Source organism: Camarhynchus parvulus, chromosome Z (genome assembly GCF_901933205.1).
Source record: "Camarhynchus parvulus chromosome Z, STF_HiC, whole genome shotgun sequence".
NCBI lineage: Eukaryota > Metazoa > Chordata > Aves > Passeriformes > Thraupidae > Camarhynchus > Camarhynchus parvulus.
This window is the reverse complement of record NC_044601.1, coordinates 56,032,129-56,051,810: the sequence shown is the minus strand read 5'-3', so window position 1 is coordinate 56,051,810 and position 19,682 is coordinate 56,032,129. Positions and strand designations below refer to the sequence as shown.

Sequence of the window (19,682 nt, the reverse complement as noted above, 5' to 3'; positions counted from 1 at the left end):
TAAACGAACTTCTGATGGAAAGTGAAGTTCTGCAGTTCGCCCTAGCAAATTACACCGGGCAGATCAATGTTGGGCACCCTGCCCATCCTTTGTTCAACACCAATCTGCATTTCAAATTTTCAGCAAAAAGAATTCTAAGCCATGTCCCACTTGAGGCTCTGACTGTGTTTACAGACACATCCGGGGGGTCTCACAAGTCAGTTATGACTTGGAAAGATCCCCAAACTCAGCGTTGGGAGATGGATGCTCAGAAGGTTGAGGGGTCCCCTCAAGTCACTGAGTTGGATGCAGTCGTCAGGGCATTCGAGAAGTTCCATGACTGGCCTTTCAATTTGGTTACCGATTCAGCTTATGTTGCCGGTATAGTTGCCCGGGCTGAGAACGCCATCCTTCAAGAAGTTCCCAATTTGGCCCTGTACCACCTGCTCTCAAAATTGATAGAGCTCATCTCCCGGAGGGAGCAGGGGTACTATGTGATGCACACAAGGTCTCACACAGACCTGCCCGGGTTCATCGCCGAAGGCAACCGCAGGGACGATGCCCTTGCGGCCGCTGATGATGTTGAGCCTGAAGGGGCCCTGGTTGCTGCTGTTAAGTGGGCCCCACTCCCCAATGTGTTCAATCAAGCAAACATTAGTCACCAGCTTTTCCACCAGAATGCGCCTGGCTTGGTTCGGCAGTTCCATCTCACGCGCGACCAAGCCAAGGCCATTGTGGCGACATGCCCACAGTGCCAGCAGAGTCAGCTGCCCACGCTGCCTGCTGGTGCAAATCCCCGGGGACTTGCGAGCTGTGAGGTGTGGCAAATGGATGTCAAAAGATCCCATCATTCGGCCGCCTCAAGTACGTTCACGTCTCCGTTGACACCTTCTCCGCCTCTTCGCCTCTGCCCACACAGGGGAGAGGGCCATGGACATTCAGAAACACCTCGTCCAGGCCTTCTCCGTCCTGGGCATCCCCAAGGTGATCAAAACAGATAATGGCCCGGCGTACGTTTCGAGGGAATTCCGAAGCTTCCTGCAGCGATGAGGAATAGGGTACAAGACCGGCATCCCCTATTCCCCCACGGGACAAGCCGTGATTGAGAGGACCCATCAGAGCCTCAAAAGAGTGTTGAGTCATCTGACACCAGCAATGAAGATCGAGTCCCCTCAAATCCAGTTATCTCGGGCGCTGTACACAATGAATTCCCTCAATTGTTCTTATGAGAAACTTGAGCCTCCCATTGTGAGGCACTTCGGGGGGCACGGAGATCTTCGGGCGAAAGAGAAGCCTCCAGTTTTGGTGAGGGACCCGGAGACCTGGCAGCAGGAGGGACCATTTGAACTGGTGAAGTGGGGGAGGGGATACGCTTGCGTGTCCACTCCCTCAGGCCCCAGGTGGGTCCCTTCACAAGTTGGCAGCAGAAAAGGCGACCCAGCTCCCCAGACAGGCTCCCAGAATTGTCCCTGGTAGATGACCATTGGTTCTGGGAGCTGTCCCCCCCTCTCTCTTACCCAGACCCTGACCCCTGTAAGAGCACCTGTTTAACGCCACTGTCTTTCTGTTCATGTTTCAGTTCGCTGCAGCACAACGCTGCTCAGCCCGGTCCTGTGGAGGTCGTGGTTCTGCGGGGCCCTCTTGACCATCGTGGCCCCGTGGCAAATCCAACAGCCTTCCGAAAACACCTGGAAGATGCTAGCCTGCTCCCTCGGCCGTGACGACTTGTGCCTGGACACTGGCGCAGCAGAAAACCCTTTGGGTACCTGTTTGGTAGGGATCCCCTTGCCCATTGACAAACTTCCATTGACAATGCCTCTTGGATTCAGAGGGTGGGCAAATCCCCAAGTCGTTCCTCCCAATGCTGGCCCCAGCCCAAGGGTCATTTGGGAGAGAGAGATCAGTCACCTTTCCAAAGGCAAGCTCGGGGACCCCCCTCTTGAATTCCATTTGCTCGGTGCCGCCAAAGCCCCCACCTGTTTTCAGTTCTCCCCAAATTACGGTATCTCCTCCTCTCCTGACCTTATTGTTTTAAAGCAAAACAAAGTTCAGTTCCAGGCAGCAGCATGGTGCGAGTCCACAGTTAATATCGCCGCTGCCACCACCATCGACAATTTTCCCTGTATTCTCCCTAAAGGCCTTTTCTTTATTTGCGGCGACCGGGCGTGGGCGGGCATCCCTGCTCACCTGGTAGGAGGCCCATGTACCCTTGGCCAGTTGACCCTGTTCGCGCCTAACATGACCAAAATTGACAATTGGCAAGCCGAAAACCACACTGGGTACATAATTTCATCCAAAAGGCACATAGTTCAATTCGGCTCGGACTGCGACTCCGAAATCGAGCATTGGCCTAAATCCAAAAGAGCCACTATGTCCATTCTGTTGCCCTGGGTTGCGGCCGCAAAGGCCTTGGGCGAATTAGGCGAGCTCGAGTGTTGGGCGGCAAAGCAGGTAAATTTGACATCAGCGGCACTCAGCGACCTCCTAGTGGAGGAGAAAATAACCAGACAGGCGACTCTGCAAAATAGGGCAGCCCTGGACTACCTGCTTCTGCTCCACCATCACTCATGCAGGGAGTTCCAGGGCCTCTGCTGCTTTGACTTAAAGTCAAAGGCCGAGGATGTACGGGCAAAAATCGGACGGAGAGATTCAAAGAAACATCAAAGACCTCCGAGAGGAATCCTCCAACTGGCTGTACCACCTCCTCCCAGAGTCAGGACTCTCCGGCTGGGCAGTTTCCATCATCAGAGACGTTGGTTATCTTGTGTTAGTTCTTGTTGTCATCATTATTAGTTCTTTAGTTGTATGGACTTGTTTGAAGAAATTAATTCACCGGCTCACCTCCGTGCCACAAGCCAATGCAGTCCTGGCCACGCTCCCGCCGCCACCAGACACCACCGGCTACGTAGAGATGGCCAACCAGAACACCGCGAGCCCAGAGACAGAAGAAGTGCCGGAGGCCGAGCCGGAAGACGATTACGAAGAAGTCTAATTATAGACTTTGTTGGACTTTTAAGTTAGACTCTACCTTATTAATTTTTCAAGTTGAAGTTGACGTTAAATCTCCCCCTTTCCTTTTCCATTTGTTTAGTTTAAAAAAGGGGGAGATGTTGTGGTGCATGCGCATGTTCTGTTTATGAGAGTTTTATTTAGTTCTTATATAGAAGTTAGTTGTTTTATTAATACTCAAAATGGCGTTTGCAGATGCAGCTTTCAGGGCTCCCTCCCCCTTCTCCCCCGATCAGTTAACTGTCAATCATGTGCTGCCATGGCAATTCCCGCCTTTTTGTTTCGAGTTTGATGTCAGTCTAGAGAACCCCTCCCTAATTGTGTCATAATGAAGTCTTTCTCCTCCCTGGTTTCCCAGGCAACCCCCCTGCCCATCACTCTCTGCCCCCTCCCCATCCCTAGAAAGTTCTCCCAGGGACAGAGGGTGATCGGGTCAGGGTGGGGAGCCGCTCCCATATTGTATTATGATTTGTCAGCCGGGTTTGTCTTTCAGTGTACTATGTTCCTTGTCATTGGTTGTGTGTGATTTTCCCTCCCCTTGGGGTTCCTATGGAGAAGACTATCATTAAAGAATATATTAAAAAAATCCATTATTTTCCCAGCTGAAATTGATGCCAAATTGATTTTTGCCTCTTTTTTCTTTTATATATTCTCTATATTCTTTACATGTATATTTATAGCTCAGTAGCCTATCACAGTATTTGCAGCTAGCATTTTATCTACTCTATTACATAGAAAGACACAAGAAATTCCTCAGCACCTCCAAGCCGGTGGTCCAAGGTTAGATTCCCTGGGAAGCCAAGGCTGAGACCAGCTTTCCCAGACACATTTTTATAAACAAAGTTTAGTTCCTATCTGAGAGGGGGAGGAATTCAGAAAGGGTTGCCCTGGGGGGGAACTACCTCACCACTTATATCTCTACCTGGGGATCCCTGTCAGTTACGCTAATTTGCTAAACATACAGACATGTATACACATTATGCTGCTTTCCACCCAGTGAGTTGAGCATCTAAGGATCCTCGTAAGATAACCCCTTTTTGTTAGGTAACTGTGTCTGGCTCATGATTTTAGGACCAGTGAAAAGGCATCAAAATTTGTTTGTTGTCCTACATCATTGAGGCCTCAGCTTGTGCCATCTATTTTGGTTCCTGAAGCAAAAATTTCCTCATCCTCCTTGTGGGCAGCTCAATTACAATCCACAGATGTTATGAGCCACTCCTGGCCTCCCTCCATATGGCAAGAGATCAGTGTCTGAGCCCACTACAGGTTTTTAGTAAGGCTGCAAGAAGCTGAGGATGAAGCACAGCAGAATAAGATAACCTCATGCACAAAGGTGGCTTTATGACAATTTCATGATTAGTCAGTCACTAATATATTACTAATACATTAGTCAGCCACTCTTTTTCCAGATTAAAGCTAAGACCTTGCCAAAAAGGTATGCTCTCCAGAAAAAAAACCAAACAAAAAATAGTGGAACTTGAATCTCTATTAAAAACTAAAATACAAAAAACCCACCCCAAAACAAAATCAACCCAACTGCCAAAAAAGCCACATTACCCTTCAACTGAAAATCACCTTTTTTACATGAAAAATGACCTGCACACACAACACATTAATTTTCATAAATATTAAGTTTCAAAGATAATTTTTTTGCCCTGTTCATTATAGTTGAAGATTTTTTCAAGGTGTTCTTTTTCATAAAAACAAAACACTGCACATAAACTTATCTTCTCACCTGCTACAGTTTGCATCCAACACAACATTTTCGATTCTCTGAATCATTTCCTCCATATCATTCTTTCCTTTTTCTTTCCAGGCATCTTCTAAAACGGAACCTGTCAACTAAAGACAACGGATTGGTATTTTTCTTTTTAAATTAGAAATCCTTAATAAACAGTCAACTTAAGAGATTCTGTAACAATTCATGACACTGGACTACCTGATGGCTGACACTCCCAGCTGCCTGTATCTCTTTGCTAAACAGATTAACAGCCCTCATAACTAGTTTATTTTAAACTACAGACAGTATAGGAGCTTCGTGTCCAGTATTTATACTACCTAGAAGTTCACAGCCACTTGTTTCAGTCTTGAAATACAATTTCGAAACAACTCTTCAGTGACATTGGTCAGATCTTACTTGATTTAGGTACATACTACCATCATTTATTTCCTTTAAATCTTATTTTTGCAGCTGATTCCACCAGTTTACATGACAACAGGAAATACTTTATTGAGCTTTAGAAACACTTCAGTCAACTTGGCCAGCATCACACATGCCAGAGAATTTCTTCTGGGTTTATATAAAGGAAACCAAAATTATCTGAAGAAGCCAGCCTGGACTTTAATATAGAAAAGTGTATGAGGCTAGAACTGCTGCCAGGAAAGCTTTAGCAGGAGTCAGTCTAGAGCAGCTGTGGATGAAAGCTTTTTACTACAAGAATAGGTACTTCATTTCCCTATAATTGCAGGAGGAGTTAAATCAGAAAAATAATTAGTTTGCCACTAATAGCAATCTCCTCAGCATAAATACTACATGATCAAAAATGCTTGGAATAGCGCTTGATGATACAAAGGATCCCAAGAGAAAAGCAAGTATATTGGTCAGCATCTGTTCGGCATTCCACAGTGGTCTCACCTTAATCCTGGATAATCAGGTAATAGTATCAAGATTAATTAAAAATAAACATACTGCACAGCAAACAGAGAAAAACCTGTATCTATCAGTGTATAAAATGGAAAAGATAAAATGAGACGTTTATTGCTTCAGTAGTGAAACTAAGGTTTCATGAGGCAGCCCAGTCTAGATACATACATACTCAACATTTGTAGATACTATATAACGTCAGAAAACACTTGCATGAAAAATAGTGTCTGTTCTGTAACACCGTTTAGATATAGCAATATGTCATAAAACAATTTAGATGATTGTTTTTTTTCTTTTCTTCTTTACTGCGCTATAAAGCTTCCTGATTTGTGTATTGCTGCTTAAAAAGGTTCTTCAGTGGGCCTTGCCTCAGGGAAGCATTGCCAACATAAGGACTGACCGCAGGAGTGAATGTGCTCACTGAGCACAATCTCACACCTGCTGTGAAGCAACCTCCTTAAACATCCAAACGCCAAATGAAGGTTTTAAATTACAAAAATCTCTCTTCCCTACTCTATGTTTATGATATCAAGAGAAGCTGTCAGAAATGAAACTCAAGATAGAGCAGGTTGAGAAGCAGTGGAGTATGAGGAAGGGTAAGGAATGAGGAAAAAAACCAAGCCAACTAAAAATCTTCAGAAAAATACTGTTTAGCATTTAACCTTCTATCCTATTTTAAACTGTTTTCCCAAATACAAGTATAATGATGCCTAGTGAAGATAAGAGCCTCTCCTACACAGAGGCTAACAATTTTACAAGAAAAGCTATGGGTTATGAGCAAAGAGGTTTATTTTCCACATGAAAGAGAAATCTATATATTTTTACAATAATAATGCCATAACACAGAAGGAAGGAAGAGATATTAAGAACCTTTTGCCACAAAAAGTGATGGACCCCAATGGCCAGGTGTCCTCCAGAACACAAAGCATACCTAAGATATCACAATTCATTCAGACATGTTAGTTTTCTCCTACACAGAAGCAGCAAAATGAGATCGAGAGGAAGCATTTATTCACTGGCACCTCAACTTCAGTTCTATTGCTCATTTGTACACAAATGGCCTTGGATTTATTTTTAGAGCAACTTGTTACTTTTTTTACTGGCTCAATTTCCTAATGGTACTAAGAAAAACAAAAATAGTAGTTTGCTCTGCTAATGCTGTAATGCATAAACCCCTATAAATACTTACTCATTTGCAATTTACCCTACGATTCCCTATATTAAAGCTAGGCAGTTTAAAAAAACTGGTTTTTTTTCTTTTAAAACTACTGTCTCACCTTCAGCAGTTTCACTGCACATATCAAATTACTGTCCACAGGATTAGAGAAGAGTGCATTCAGTAATTCCCGAAGGCCTTCTTGAAGAATTTCTGCCCGTGTAACCTGTCCGTTTGTTCCCTTAATCTGCAAAACATATAAGAAACCCCCCAATATTTCAAATATTAGAAATTATTTTGGGCACATTTTCTCTCTTGAATGCTGTATAATTTGGTTTGTGATCAATATAGTTGACATCTATATGCCAAATACTGTAACCATTTTAGAACACAGACTTTCATGGAATCATAGAATGGTTTGGGTTGGAATGGACTTTAAACATCATGTAGGTGATCACCTACCTCAATCTGCTGACCATACATCTTCTGATGCATGTTATGCTGAGGTCCTTATCCACCAACACCCAAAACCCTTCTCAGGAGAGCTGCTCCTGACTGATTCTCCACCCAGCCTGTATTTGTGCCTGGCCCAGATGAGTACTTGCACTTGACCTTGTTTGCATGGTCCCACCTCCCAAGCCTGTCTTGGTCCCTCTGGGTGGCATCCCTTTCTGCCAGCACATGGACTGCACCACACAGCTAGGTGTCAGTGGAAAACTTAATCTGAGTAATTTCCTTGCAATTCTGGCATAACAATGCATGGCTAGAATTTTGTTTCTCTGCTAAAATAAGAAAAGCTACCAAATGCCTGCTTAATGGTCCAAAAATTACCAAATTCCCAGAACCTCATGCTCTTTTCCATATTGCATTGCCTATTCTCTACAGCAGTGGTAGCTTAATTCTAGAAAGCAGTCTTTATATAATTAAAAAATTACAGAAAATGGTTTAAAACCAAATGGCATACTCCAAGGACTATGGCATACTCCACAAAGGGACAACTTCCCCTGTTCCAAAGTCTTTGAAAATCTTCATTTTTTTCATCTAGCAAGTGAAAGGTAGATCTCAAGGACCACTTACGGTCCAGAAATGGAAGAGTTAGAGAAGGATCTTCCTCATGCCAGCAGAACATTTTGATAGTGTTTGCTTTAATCAAACCACTGAAACAATCAAGTTATATGTGTATTTTTAACTATGCTATAGCAGGAAGAGAAGCTGGTGAAAGCACAGGCATAAAAAAAAATATACAGATTTTTGAACATATCACAGATGCATGAAGTTGCAGTGTTTACCTACACACAACAAAAATTGTATGAAGAGCCACATGACAGCCGACTTTCTTCTTACCTCTAAGTTAAGATAAAGTTCAGCTAAGAACAGCACGAAGGCATGAAATTGTTTTCTAGTAGTCTCATCCCCTTTAGTAGCTTCATCTTTGTTTTCATACTCTGTTCGACACCTGTAAAAATTAAAGAACAATTACACCATCTGTAGTCGTTCCAACGTATGTAACATGTTACTCATTTAAAGGAATGCTGAGAACTTTTAGCATGAAAACTGTTACATGCTGAATGCTGGGATGTATGATCTGTGAAGGGAATGAACGGCCTTCACAAAGAAGCAGTGGATTTGCATCCTTTTAGAGAAACACATATGATTACATGATTAGGTCTTTCAGCACTGAGATATCTGACACAGCAAAATTAAAAGAACAACTTACAACATGTAGAAATTAATAGTTACACAATTTTTACAACTGAATATGGGTCCAGGATGTGCAACAGTAACACAGGCAGCCAATGCCCAAAGAAATGAAGTAGACATGCTCCCCTCTTCAGGGTGCTTACCACATTGTCTTAGATGCCTTTACACTTATTTGATTAATTGTTTATCTTGCCATGTTAAGTGATAGTGATACATAATTCATGACACCCAGCTGAGTGGTGTTAAGTGACACTCTAGAGGGAAGGGATGGCACAGGACCCTAACAGGCTTGAGAGGTGGCCTTGTGCAACTCATGAAGTTCAACGAGGCCAAGTGTGAGGTTCTGCATAAGGGTCAGAGCAGTCCCAAGCATTAAGAACAGCTTAGGCAGGGAAATGGTTGAAAGCAGTCCTGCCAAGAAGGACTTGGGGGTGTGACGAGAAGATCAATATGACAGTGCATGCCTGAAGCTCAGAAAGCCAATTGTATCCTGCATCCAGAGCCTGTGGGCAGCAGGGGAGGGAGGGGATTCTGTCCCTCTGCTCTGCTCTGCTGAGACCCACCTGGAGCAGTGCATCCAGACCTGGGGTCCTCTGAACAGGGAGGACACAAACATATTGAGTGAGACCAGAGGAGGCCACTAAGTTGACCAGAGAGCCCTGAGCAGCTCTCCTGTGTGCACAGGCTGAGAGAGCAGGGACTCAGCGGGGAGCAGAGAAGGCATCAGTGACGCCTGGTAGCACTTTCCAGTACCTAAGAGAGGCCCCAAAGGGAGAAAGACTTTTCACATGGGCATGCAGTGACAGGACAGAGGGGAATGGATTCAAACTAACAGGGGACAGGTTTAGACTAGATATTAGGAAGAAATTTTTTACTAAGACTGTGGTGAGGCACTGAGACAGGTTCCCAGAGAAGCTGTGGATGCCCCATCCCTGTGTTTAAAGCCAGGCTGTACGGGGCTCTGAGCAACCTGGTGTAGCAGAAGGTTCCCTGCCCATGGCAGAGGGGTTTGGAACTAGATGATTTTTAAGGTCTCTTCCAACCCAATAGGTCCATGATTTTGTAATTTAGATATAAATACAAAAATAGGATTAACATACTACGGTAGTGAAGTAATTTTTCTAGTATTTAGCAACTGTGCCAAACCACACAGGTTTACATAAAAGTACAAAAACAAAATTAAAAATATTTGAGATAAAAGGAAACCCAAACAAATTTTAATGATTGTGTAATGGATTGAAAAAAAGTGGAGAAACTGAAAAATCTTAAGAGTTGAAATACAAAGTTTCAGGTAGAGACTTAGTTGAGAAACACAAGATGACCTCTCTGTGGTCACATTATTAGGTTGTTTATCTGCACACATCCTCCCTGCTCCCAATTTCATCCATATCAGCAAGCAAAACATCAGCAGCTTTAAATTAATAGCTTCAGAGTGCTATCATTAATGTTATCCATTCGGTTTGCTTCAAAACCAAGAGCCAGAAAATGCAACATTAACAGGGATTTCCTTTCATGTTTCAGTAACAAAGTAACACAGTTAAAAAAAATCATAAGCAATGACTTTGAAAGAAAAAACAAAACAAAACAAACAAACAACAACAATAAAAAAACGGAGAACAACAACCAGAAAATGAGAGAAAAATGAGTGTTTTCAGCTTCTGCATGCCCTGGTTTTAGCTTTTGCTTCAGTGTTTGCACTACATCAAGAACTCTTCTGCTTCCACCCCAGCCCACCAGTGAGGAGGCTGGGGGGAAGCTGAGGGGAGACACCACTGGCCCCACAGATATTCCATCCCATGCGCCCTCATGCTTAGCATACAAACCAGGGAGAAAGCTGCTGGAGGCCGCTGCTCAGGAACTATTTGGGCATCGTGGGTGCTGAGCAATTGCACAGTGTGCCTCTTGTTTTGTATATGCTAATTCTTTTATCACTGTTATTATATATCCACATCCTTTCCTGTCCTAATAAAATATCTTTATCTCAACCCATGAATACTGCTTTTTCTGCCCCCAGATCTCTTGCCTATCTCATTGGGAGGGTGGGGAAGTGAGTGAGGGGCTGCAAGCCGTTTAGCTACCTGCCAGGTTAAACCACAATATTCCACTCATGAAAAAAGACCATTGGAATGCACTACAGTAAAAGTTTACCACACTTTTGCTGGACTAAGTAAAAACTTTTCAAATAAGAGGCAAACCTGAAGCTTAGAAAGCCAGTCTTTAAAAAAAAACAAAATGCAAATTTCTAAAGAATTCTGAAGTGTCCAAGACAGTACTCCTTCAAACGTCATGCAATAATATTTGAGAGGATATAATAATTTTAAAATGTTGCATTTTTGTCAACTACAAAGTTTAATCAGTATTAAGTGCGGTCCCCAGAAATCTGCAACAACTGAAACTGAAAAAAATTATCCTTCTGGATTTTATACTGCTATTTCATAGATACAAAGTCAGTTAGCGCATCAGTGAATAAACCTTACACAGCAATTCCAGGCAAAAAATCAAAGCACTAATTAAAAAACCACAATTAAGTAAGTACTGGCAAGAGTCAAAGGACAAGGACAGTACCTATGTGTGCATTTAGTAAACTTTTAAAGTAGATTAACTTTCCAATTTGCACTATTTTGGGGATCAGCATAATATACTCAGTTCAAAAGATCACACAGAACTTCAAATGGAGTCCTATTTTTATGTTTAAAAATATTAAAATATTTTAAGATGCATGTGTTCAGTACTCAGCATGTACCTGTGTTTTGATACTCCTCAATCTGTAATATTTTAAATAAGTATCTCTTATCTCAACAGAAGGAGTTAACACACAAACCAGAAAGATGTAACTGAAGAGAACAAGGCTTAAATTAACTGATACTGACCTTTGAAGCAGCAACTGTCGGAAGTTCCCACTTTGTGGACTAATGGTTAGGTGGTGAGATAGATAGTTACACAACCGGGCTCCCATGTATGAAAAATTTGGGACAGATGTGGCCTTCCAAAAAAAAAAGGAAAAATAAATTATTTATAAAAGTAATGATTAGGCTGTCAGAAAATATTGTTAAAAGCTTTTTTGAAACCCATGCTTAATGTTGATCAGACAACTCATGAGCAGAAAATTAATGATTAATAATTACTATTTGCCATGTTCACTTTTGTATTGCTCCAGCATGCTGATATATGCACTTCAGCAGAACTTAGAAGTTCATTATACTATAATTCTATGGCTCTAAGAAATCAACCACCATTATGCCACATGTCTTCATGTAACTCTATTTCTGCACTGTGACCTACAACTGAAGAGTGTCTCAAAGTCACTTACAGATTTCTTATACAAAAAAATCAACAGTGGACATTAAGACACTTTTTCAAGAACACATACGCTCTCAAGGAACAATGAGTACATTCAAACAACATCATCAAAAGTTGTCTTTTTTCAGTCTATAAGCTATTTATTCCATAATCTCTTTTTGCCATGGTTAATACCCAAGGAGAGTGTAAGAACATGGCAAGTAAAGAGAAATACTTTCTCCCATACATCCTCCAGCAATCTGCAGAATTGCAAACTTCTGAATCAGAGAGTAAGACTAGATCATTACAAGTAACAGTTCTCAATGTATCCTTTTTTTGCTAAAACAAGTCCCGCTACTGCTGAACATCTACACCTTTGTCATCTAAAAAAACGTGGTAGGAATGATATTGTGTAAAAAATCTTCTGTTTTAATCTGATAACTCAAACTTTAAGAGGTGGAAATTTATTTTGTTCACTCATTTTCAAGCCTCCTCTAACAACACTTGAATTTCAGATTATTTCTCAGACGCAGTTACAGTGAAAAGAGGTTCTGCTGCAAATAACTTCACCTGCTCTGTCCAAAAGAAAATGAGGATACTAAGAACTCAGTAAACTTCTCCTCTGGCGTTACAATCTTTGAATATTTTTCTTTGCATCCTGATCATGTATCAGTGCTACAGATATGTTTGCATGGTTGAGCTGTTCCAACATGTTTGAAAAAAAAAGTCTTGCTAATGCAATTATACCTAGCTACCTCTTACAGGCAGAGAAAAAGACATAATTCTCCTATGTGCATAGAATTGCTGGTAAAAAAATTAAGTGTCTCTGGAAGATACAACAAGTTTAAGTAATTAAGATAGACAAATGGAATTCACCACTTTCCCGTAAGGGGCATGTGAACTACCTAAAAAGACTTTCATGCTGTGGTTCAATCAGTTGCTCTGACTAGAAAAGGTACCCCTTTTTTTACAAAGTGAGCCTTTTTAATACTTTTTCCTAACAAAAAAACTCCAACCCAAAAAACCCCCAGCAAACAAAAACTTTAACATTCCAACACATACACAAATTCTTCAAATCTCAGCTGTATTTTTTAAACATTATCTTCCTTACTAGTTGGGCTGTACTTGTGGTTGCACCAAACATTGAAATGACTAAATTTTAGGTATTATGATCTGGGGTAGCACACCCAGACAAACAAATATTCCACCCTATATCTTCCTAATAATCAATCATTACATTGCAAAATCATATTCTTGGAACAATTATTGCTGGCAACACCACTTTACCTCCAACTCAAAAAAGTCACAATCTAAGCATGAAGGTTAATCTACCAAGACATATCTTGGGAAACTGTAGTTGCTCTAACAGGAACAATCCACTGCATTAACTAGACAACAGTAAAGGTTCTTAAACTATGAATTCAGTGTCCAACTTTCGGAAGACTGTCACAAAAGAACTGGCACTTCACTCTGTTCAGACATAAATAAGATAAGTATATAATTACTATTTATAGACAGGCTAAGATGCCTTACACAGAAGTGATGGGAAGACCCTATAGGACATGGGTTTATTTCATTTCAGTATATTTCCTTTACAAACCTAGCATCTGTAAATCAGCTTAGTTGGGTCAAATTTGTATCACTGAGGCAGATGCTTGTAAGTTACAGCAATTTTAATTGTTTTGTGAAAAAATGGGAGACAAACGCTTGAGCCTCTGCTCAAGAAAGAAGAATAAGTATAGTTGGCTTTGCTCAGACACTATGCTGGCCTGATACATAAGATATCTAAAATCAGATGCTTGTAGATACTAACACAGCTTTTCAGCATTAAGCTTTATTTTTCATGTAACTTTTTCATGTAAATTTTTCAGACTAATGTTGAACTTCTGAGTTGAGGAAGTCACAGTAAACCCCAATGCTGAACTTGCTTTTAAAGGGGGACAGAGGAGAAGAGGTAACATTAAAGACTTCTATTAAATGTAAGTCAGTGTATTTAAAATACAGGAAGTTAAAAATAGCATGAAATCCTCTTTTTTCTGTTCCAATAAACTATTCTCCATGGGTTCAAATAAGGAATGGTAAAATGATGCTGCCAAATGCAGCACAGGTGATCATCATGTCTAACTAAACTGGTCTCAATTAAATTTGCATTAATTCTGTATAATAATGAGAAACCTGAGACTCTACAGTTCTGTACAATGGCCAACCAGTCATTCCACTTCTACATATACTAGATTAAAATATTCTGCAGGTATCTTTACTTAAGTAAAAGTCTGCTTTCTTACTTTTATTCAAGGTAGAATTTGTAAGCAACAAACCTATGAAAGGTTTGTTGGGATAACAACAAATAATGAAGAGCAAGCCAAGAAGCATGGCTTCCTTTTCTGCAGCGAGCCCAGAAGACGGTAACAGCAGCTCATTTGCTAAGCAACACATATTAAGCTGTTCTTTCCAATGGCTCCCCCAATTAGTGCAGAGTTCAGCTCAAGGTCTCTGTCCTCATTTCCATGGCCATCAATAGGACTGGACCTAGTTACCCTTAGAGGAGCTTTCCTTTTCTCCAATTATGCTGTTCTGAAATAGGTATATTTCAAATAAAGAAAAAGCCTGGCAGAAAGGAGGTATTTCCCAAAAGATGGTGTGCACAGTAGGTATAAATTTATTTTTTTTAAATACCTTGAAATTAAAAGTTTCTTAGGACTATGAAGAATTTTTTTGCACAAGAGAATAAAAGTGTACAATATTGTATAAGTTTCTTCAATCTTTACTAACAAAAACTAAAATACAAACAACTTCCTTTAATTAAATAGCATAATTTCAACTGTAGTATGTTACCCAGGAGATACAAACACAGAACAAAGGAAACAGCAAACTGGGAAAATGTATACAACTTAGGCATTTGAAATCTGAGCTACCATTTCGATTAACTGAACAAAATCCTTCCCTATATATTTAAGTCTAAAGGAAAAAAATATCAATCATTAAATTACTACATTGATACAATAATGTAACAAATACTGGAATATCTATCTTGGACACTGGGTAACAGAGGCATAATGTCCATCTTGTAATACATTACCTGCTGATAGATGAGTTCAACAAGTTCTCGTAAAGCTTCATCTGCAATAACCCAGCCATTCAGTGTTTCAGCAAACTGTTCTATTTCTGTTTCAAAACAACCTGGCTGCTCCGTGAGGTGATTTAGGAAGTCTTGTACATATTCTGCCAGAGTCAGATAGCCATCACATCTATCTTCAAAAGAAGAATCCTGTAGAAGTGAAAGAATATGCCAACTCCTTAAAAACAACCTTGAAGAATTGTTACACCTTCTGTCTCCAAAAATAACCATACAGCCCTGAGTTTTGAGTCTCTGTATGCTGGATTACACAGTTGACTTCAATATTTTTACAGAGCATAGACCCCAACATCTCCTGAAGTGTAGACTTCAGAAGCCTCCTTAAGAGCCAGGCAAAGTATTTTTACAGACATTAGGGTCTCCCAGTAAAATACATTAAAAATGGAAAAGAAATTTGCTTCAAAAGTTGGTTTATAAGATTAACTAACAAACCAAGTAAGTTTATCTGTTAAGGGTAGAACTACCAAACTGAGGCTCAACAACCATTCCTGGTACTGTACTGTGGATTTATGAACCACAGAAGGAAAAAGAAGGAAAAATTTGAAACAAAGTATTCTGGGCTTAGATAGTGTGTACAGTGTTCTAAAAATATGCAGAAGTGAGAGTAATTAGAGAAATACAATAAATACATAGTACTGTTCCCATGTAAGAAGTATAATCAGAAAAACGGCTATTTTAAAGCCAGAGTATTTGTATCTCTTGGCAAAAGATAAAAGATTACAAGGCATGAAATGAAACTATTCAAATTGAATTGCATTAATTTACAGCTACTGAGGTTTAAAACCAGACAAGACAGTAAACACAACTGCTCTCTAAACAGAGGAGGGGCTACCCAGTATCACTTCATTGATATTTATGCTCCCACTGATGAAACAGAATTTTTGTCCATTCAGAAATGAATCTATGTGAGGGTATCTAAAGTCAACACTGTTCCAGATGATTATAATGCAGGTATACGAAGAGAATAGCAAAGAAAGCAGCATCCTTTGTCATGTCACTAGTAGTAACACAGTCCAAATACATCATTTTGTCACACTACACAAAAGGTTGTGTAAATCACCTCATATATTTCAGAAATGCAAGAAGGAGCCTGAAGCGGCACTTCTAAAAAAAATGACTTAAAATTAGCAATTCAAGACATAAGAGTAATGTAAAGAAAATCAGAATTCTCAACTATTCTGCCATTTAAAAATGCTTAAAGGGTATCTATGGTAAAGCTGAGCTAAAATAAAGCTTTTTTTTTTACTTAGTGTACATAAATATATTGACAAGGGTTATAACTATATTGTCCACCTCCCCCTTCTACTCCCTTAATAGGGATTTTTAATTTCTTTGTCTTCTAAATGCCTATCTCTCCTCTACTGAATAGCAATATGGATCTGTGAAAAATTTCTAGCTGGGTATGAGCTATGAGAAAGACAAGATACACATTGTTGAAAATCACATCCTGGTATTAATTGCATGACTTGTGAAGAATGTGTGGGTAAAAAAAGCAGACTTTCTAAAATCATTCAGACATGTTGTAAGTTAGTGAGGTGGGACATACACCAGTGTAACAGAGGTAAAATATATTTAACTAGAAGATATGCCAGTTAATAACACTAATGGCTAAATAACAATATTACCCACCAGAAACACGAAAAAAAATATGGGTTTATGGAAAATAAGGAAAATTATTACTACATAAAGCCTTTGACAACCTGAGGATTGGAGCATGGGCACTTCAGAGGTCCTTACTAACCTAAAGTTTTCTATGATTTTAAAAGGCTTGGAGCTTACAAAAAGTAAAGGCTAACAGGCCTATGTATGACTTGCCACATACTCTGCTTCACTAAAGAAAATCAACATTTATAAGGCAATTTCAAACAGCCCAGTAGGAGTTCTGCGCAATAAATTTAAAACTAGTTTGTTTCACAGAACTACTACATTACTGTGCAGCTACTGCAGCTGAATCACATACAGCTGAACTAGCATCTCTCCAAACAACTTGTCTGAAAACTCTCCAGCCAGGCTGCAGAGCATGCAATTGCTGTAGCTAGTAAAAGAAGCTGCTCCTTCTGACAGCCATCAGATTGTTACAAGACCCTCCTTCAGCAGAGAGGAAGGTATCTTCCTCTCACACTCACTTGGCAAGGATCCAGTCTTAGAGAACATCCTTGTGTTGTAAGGGATCCCAGGTGCCATTTGGTATACTAGCGTCCCTGTTGTATACCCTTATTTTCAATTTGTAATTAAGAGGCTAAACACAGAACTAAACTCTGTATCATATTTATCTACCTGTACTAAATATGCAACTTCAAAAGAAGTCTAGGTTTCAGTAACTATGCCAGGGAACTGAGCAAATGGGAGAGAAAAATGAGTACTTGGGAAATTCAGAAATATACAACTTTATTAAAATTATTTATAATTGATTCCTTAAAAACGAACTAAATTCAGCTTCTAGAAATAAAGTACTTGCACGTCTCATTTTCAGATTTCAAAATTTAACATAAACGTAGATCCACGCAATGTATGAACCCAAGGAAAACAAAGCAAATGGCTCCTGATTATTTTTCAAGAGGAGCTGGCTAACAGAAGCCTGGAAGATTACACATCACTACAAAGTTATAATTTAAAGCCACAAAAGTAAACTAGAGATTTTCTGTTAATTTCAATAATTACTCCATCAAGCCAGCGCTCCAATTTCTTTCTCTAAACTTTGATAGCTCTAGGATGGGATTCTGGATTATTTACAACAAAAGAGTAACTGATGAAAATATTATAGATTTTCCCCTGTCTTATTATGTGTCAGTTCATGGGTTTACATATAGAAGGGTAGAAGACTAAATAGGTACTAGGACTCCTCTGATATACATAAAGATAAAACAGAAAGTCTATAGGAAAGATTCATGAGACAAATCTGCTCTTACTAAGTTTCTTAATATGTACTGATTGCTGTTTTTCTTTATCTAGTAAATTAATATTTCCACTTATGAACTTAGTCACTAATAACAACTTATTGATTATTCTTCAGACTTCTTAGGAACAAGCTTTTTGTCGTTTAAGTTAAATGAACTCAACAAGTTTCCAATAAAGTTATTGCAAACCCAAGCACAAAAAGGCTAAAACCACCTATTCATGCTGAATGAGGTTAAGTGGCACTGTCATGCTTGGTCTTCTGATGGAAATTACTGAAATTAAAAAAGAAAAAAGCAGGAGGGAAGGATTGTGGAACCCTAAAATAACAAAAACCTCACTCCTAAAGCTATGAAGTAAGAATGTCATTATGCCCATTGATGGAGTGACAGCCATATTATTATCATACAGCCATTCCAAGGAACAAACCTGGTGTTTCCTACTGGCAATTCAAACCTATACAGTCACTATTTCTGCTGCAGACAACTACAATTTCTATGGGTCAGACTCTGTATACAAACAGAGAATTCCATGGAGGCCCTTCTTCAATATCCCAGTAAAGTTCTTCTGAAAATTCTAGAAAACCTGGTAAGCTGTACTCCTTAAACCATCTTCACAGGTAATTGATAGTTTTGAGCATCAAAAACTGGAAAGACTGGAAATTAACTGACCTAATAGCAAATGTTACATGGACAGACAGAGTAATTATAATAGTGCACAATCAAACAAGAAAGCAACACTATTTAAAAAATAATGGTTTTTTTGCAATTGCAAAACAACTGTGTCTTTTATGAGAAAAATACAATATTTCAGATCTAAAAATTCAGGGATCTTTACAAATGGAAACTATAAAGTACTAATTTTAAATAAAAAAAGTTTCTCAAAACTTTGTTTTGATTCAAATTTTAAAACTCATGGTCAAAATCAGTGTAACTGTAAAGCGTGCTAATTTTTTTATTTTTATGACAAGTGAGCCCAATTTATAAAATTCCTTCAGTTACTAAACTAAAAAAAACAAGAGATTTTCAAATAGTGAAGAATGAAAGAAAAATACCACTGCTTTATGTGTATCATATTCTAATTAGATTAAAGTGCCTGCAACATGTTTTGTTAACATTTTCAGAGGTAGTTTTATTAATAGATGAGTCACATTCATAGCATATTCCAACAACATAGCAACCAGGCACTCCCACATGCTTGTGTGTTTTTGCAAAACAGCTGAAAAGCAACTTGTTGGCATTGAAACTTTGCAGTTTTAAGAGTGCACTATGTAGGCTATTGGGAAGGCTGTTTGGGTTTTTTCTTTGTCTTGAAACTGAAACACTTTATTTATAGAAAACATGGACCCAGTGTTGGGGGAAAGCAGTTATTTTTTCTCCTAGATTATCAATTCATCAAAACATGTTCACACTGGCATGAACAGTTGTATATTGGCTGTGGGGTCTATTATACAGGACAGTAATTACATTTAGTAAACAGGTAAAGCGGGTAACACTAAGGTAACATCAATTTTACTGGTGAGGAAAAGATTTCAGAATACCAAAGCACCATATTCAGCATTCAAATGAGGTATTTTTCTACCAGTTATCAAAAATCAATTTGATTCAGCATCCCTCTTTTTTTTTAATCACTTGATTGTATTTGTAAAAGTTCCCACCTGTTTAGATATAGTACCAGAGTCTGATGTTTGCATAACAAAAGGATATATGAAGAATTCAAAGAGATCTTCCCTGGAGTAGAGTTACTGAAGCAGTAACATGGAAGACAATGGAGCAGGAAATAGAAATAAAATAGCTTTTATTACATGATGCATCTACAAACTGATCTGAGTCTAGCTGGAAATATATTTCTTACTAGGTGTGTTGGTAGGTAACTGTTAACTT

The 19,682-nt window shown here is 39.4% G+C and overlaps 1 protein-coding gene across 2 annotated transcripts in view; it reads right to left on the bottom strand.

Annotated features, from left to right (window-relative positions):
• PAIP1 (poly(A) binding protein interacting protein 1) overlaps positions 1-19,682 on the bottom strand; it is a 36,542-nt gene that overhangs the window by 11,152 nt on the left and 5,708 nt on the right. For both annotated transcript variants that reach the window (XM_030968171.1, XM_030968170.1), the window contains 5 exons: positions 14,848-15,036; positions 11,360-11,472; positions 8,133-8,244; positions 6,910-7,035; positions 4,724-4,830 (listed from right to left, as the gene is read on the bottom strand). In XM_030968171.1, coding sequence (XP_030824031.1) covers positions 4,724-4,830; positions 6,910-7,035; positions 8,133-8,244; positions 11,360-11,472; positions 14,848-15,036 — 647 coding nt within the window. The remainder of the gene's footprint in view (positions 1-4,723; positions 4,831-6,909; positions 7,036-8,132; positions 8,245-11,359; positions 11,473-14,847; positions 15,037-19,682) is intronic.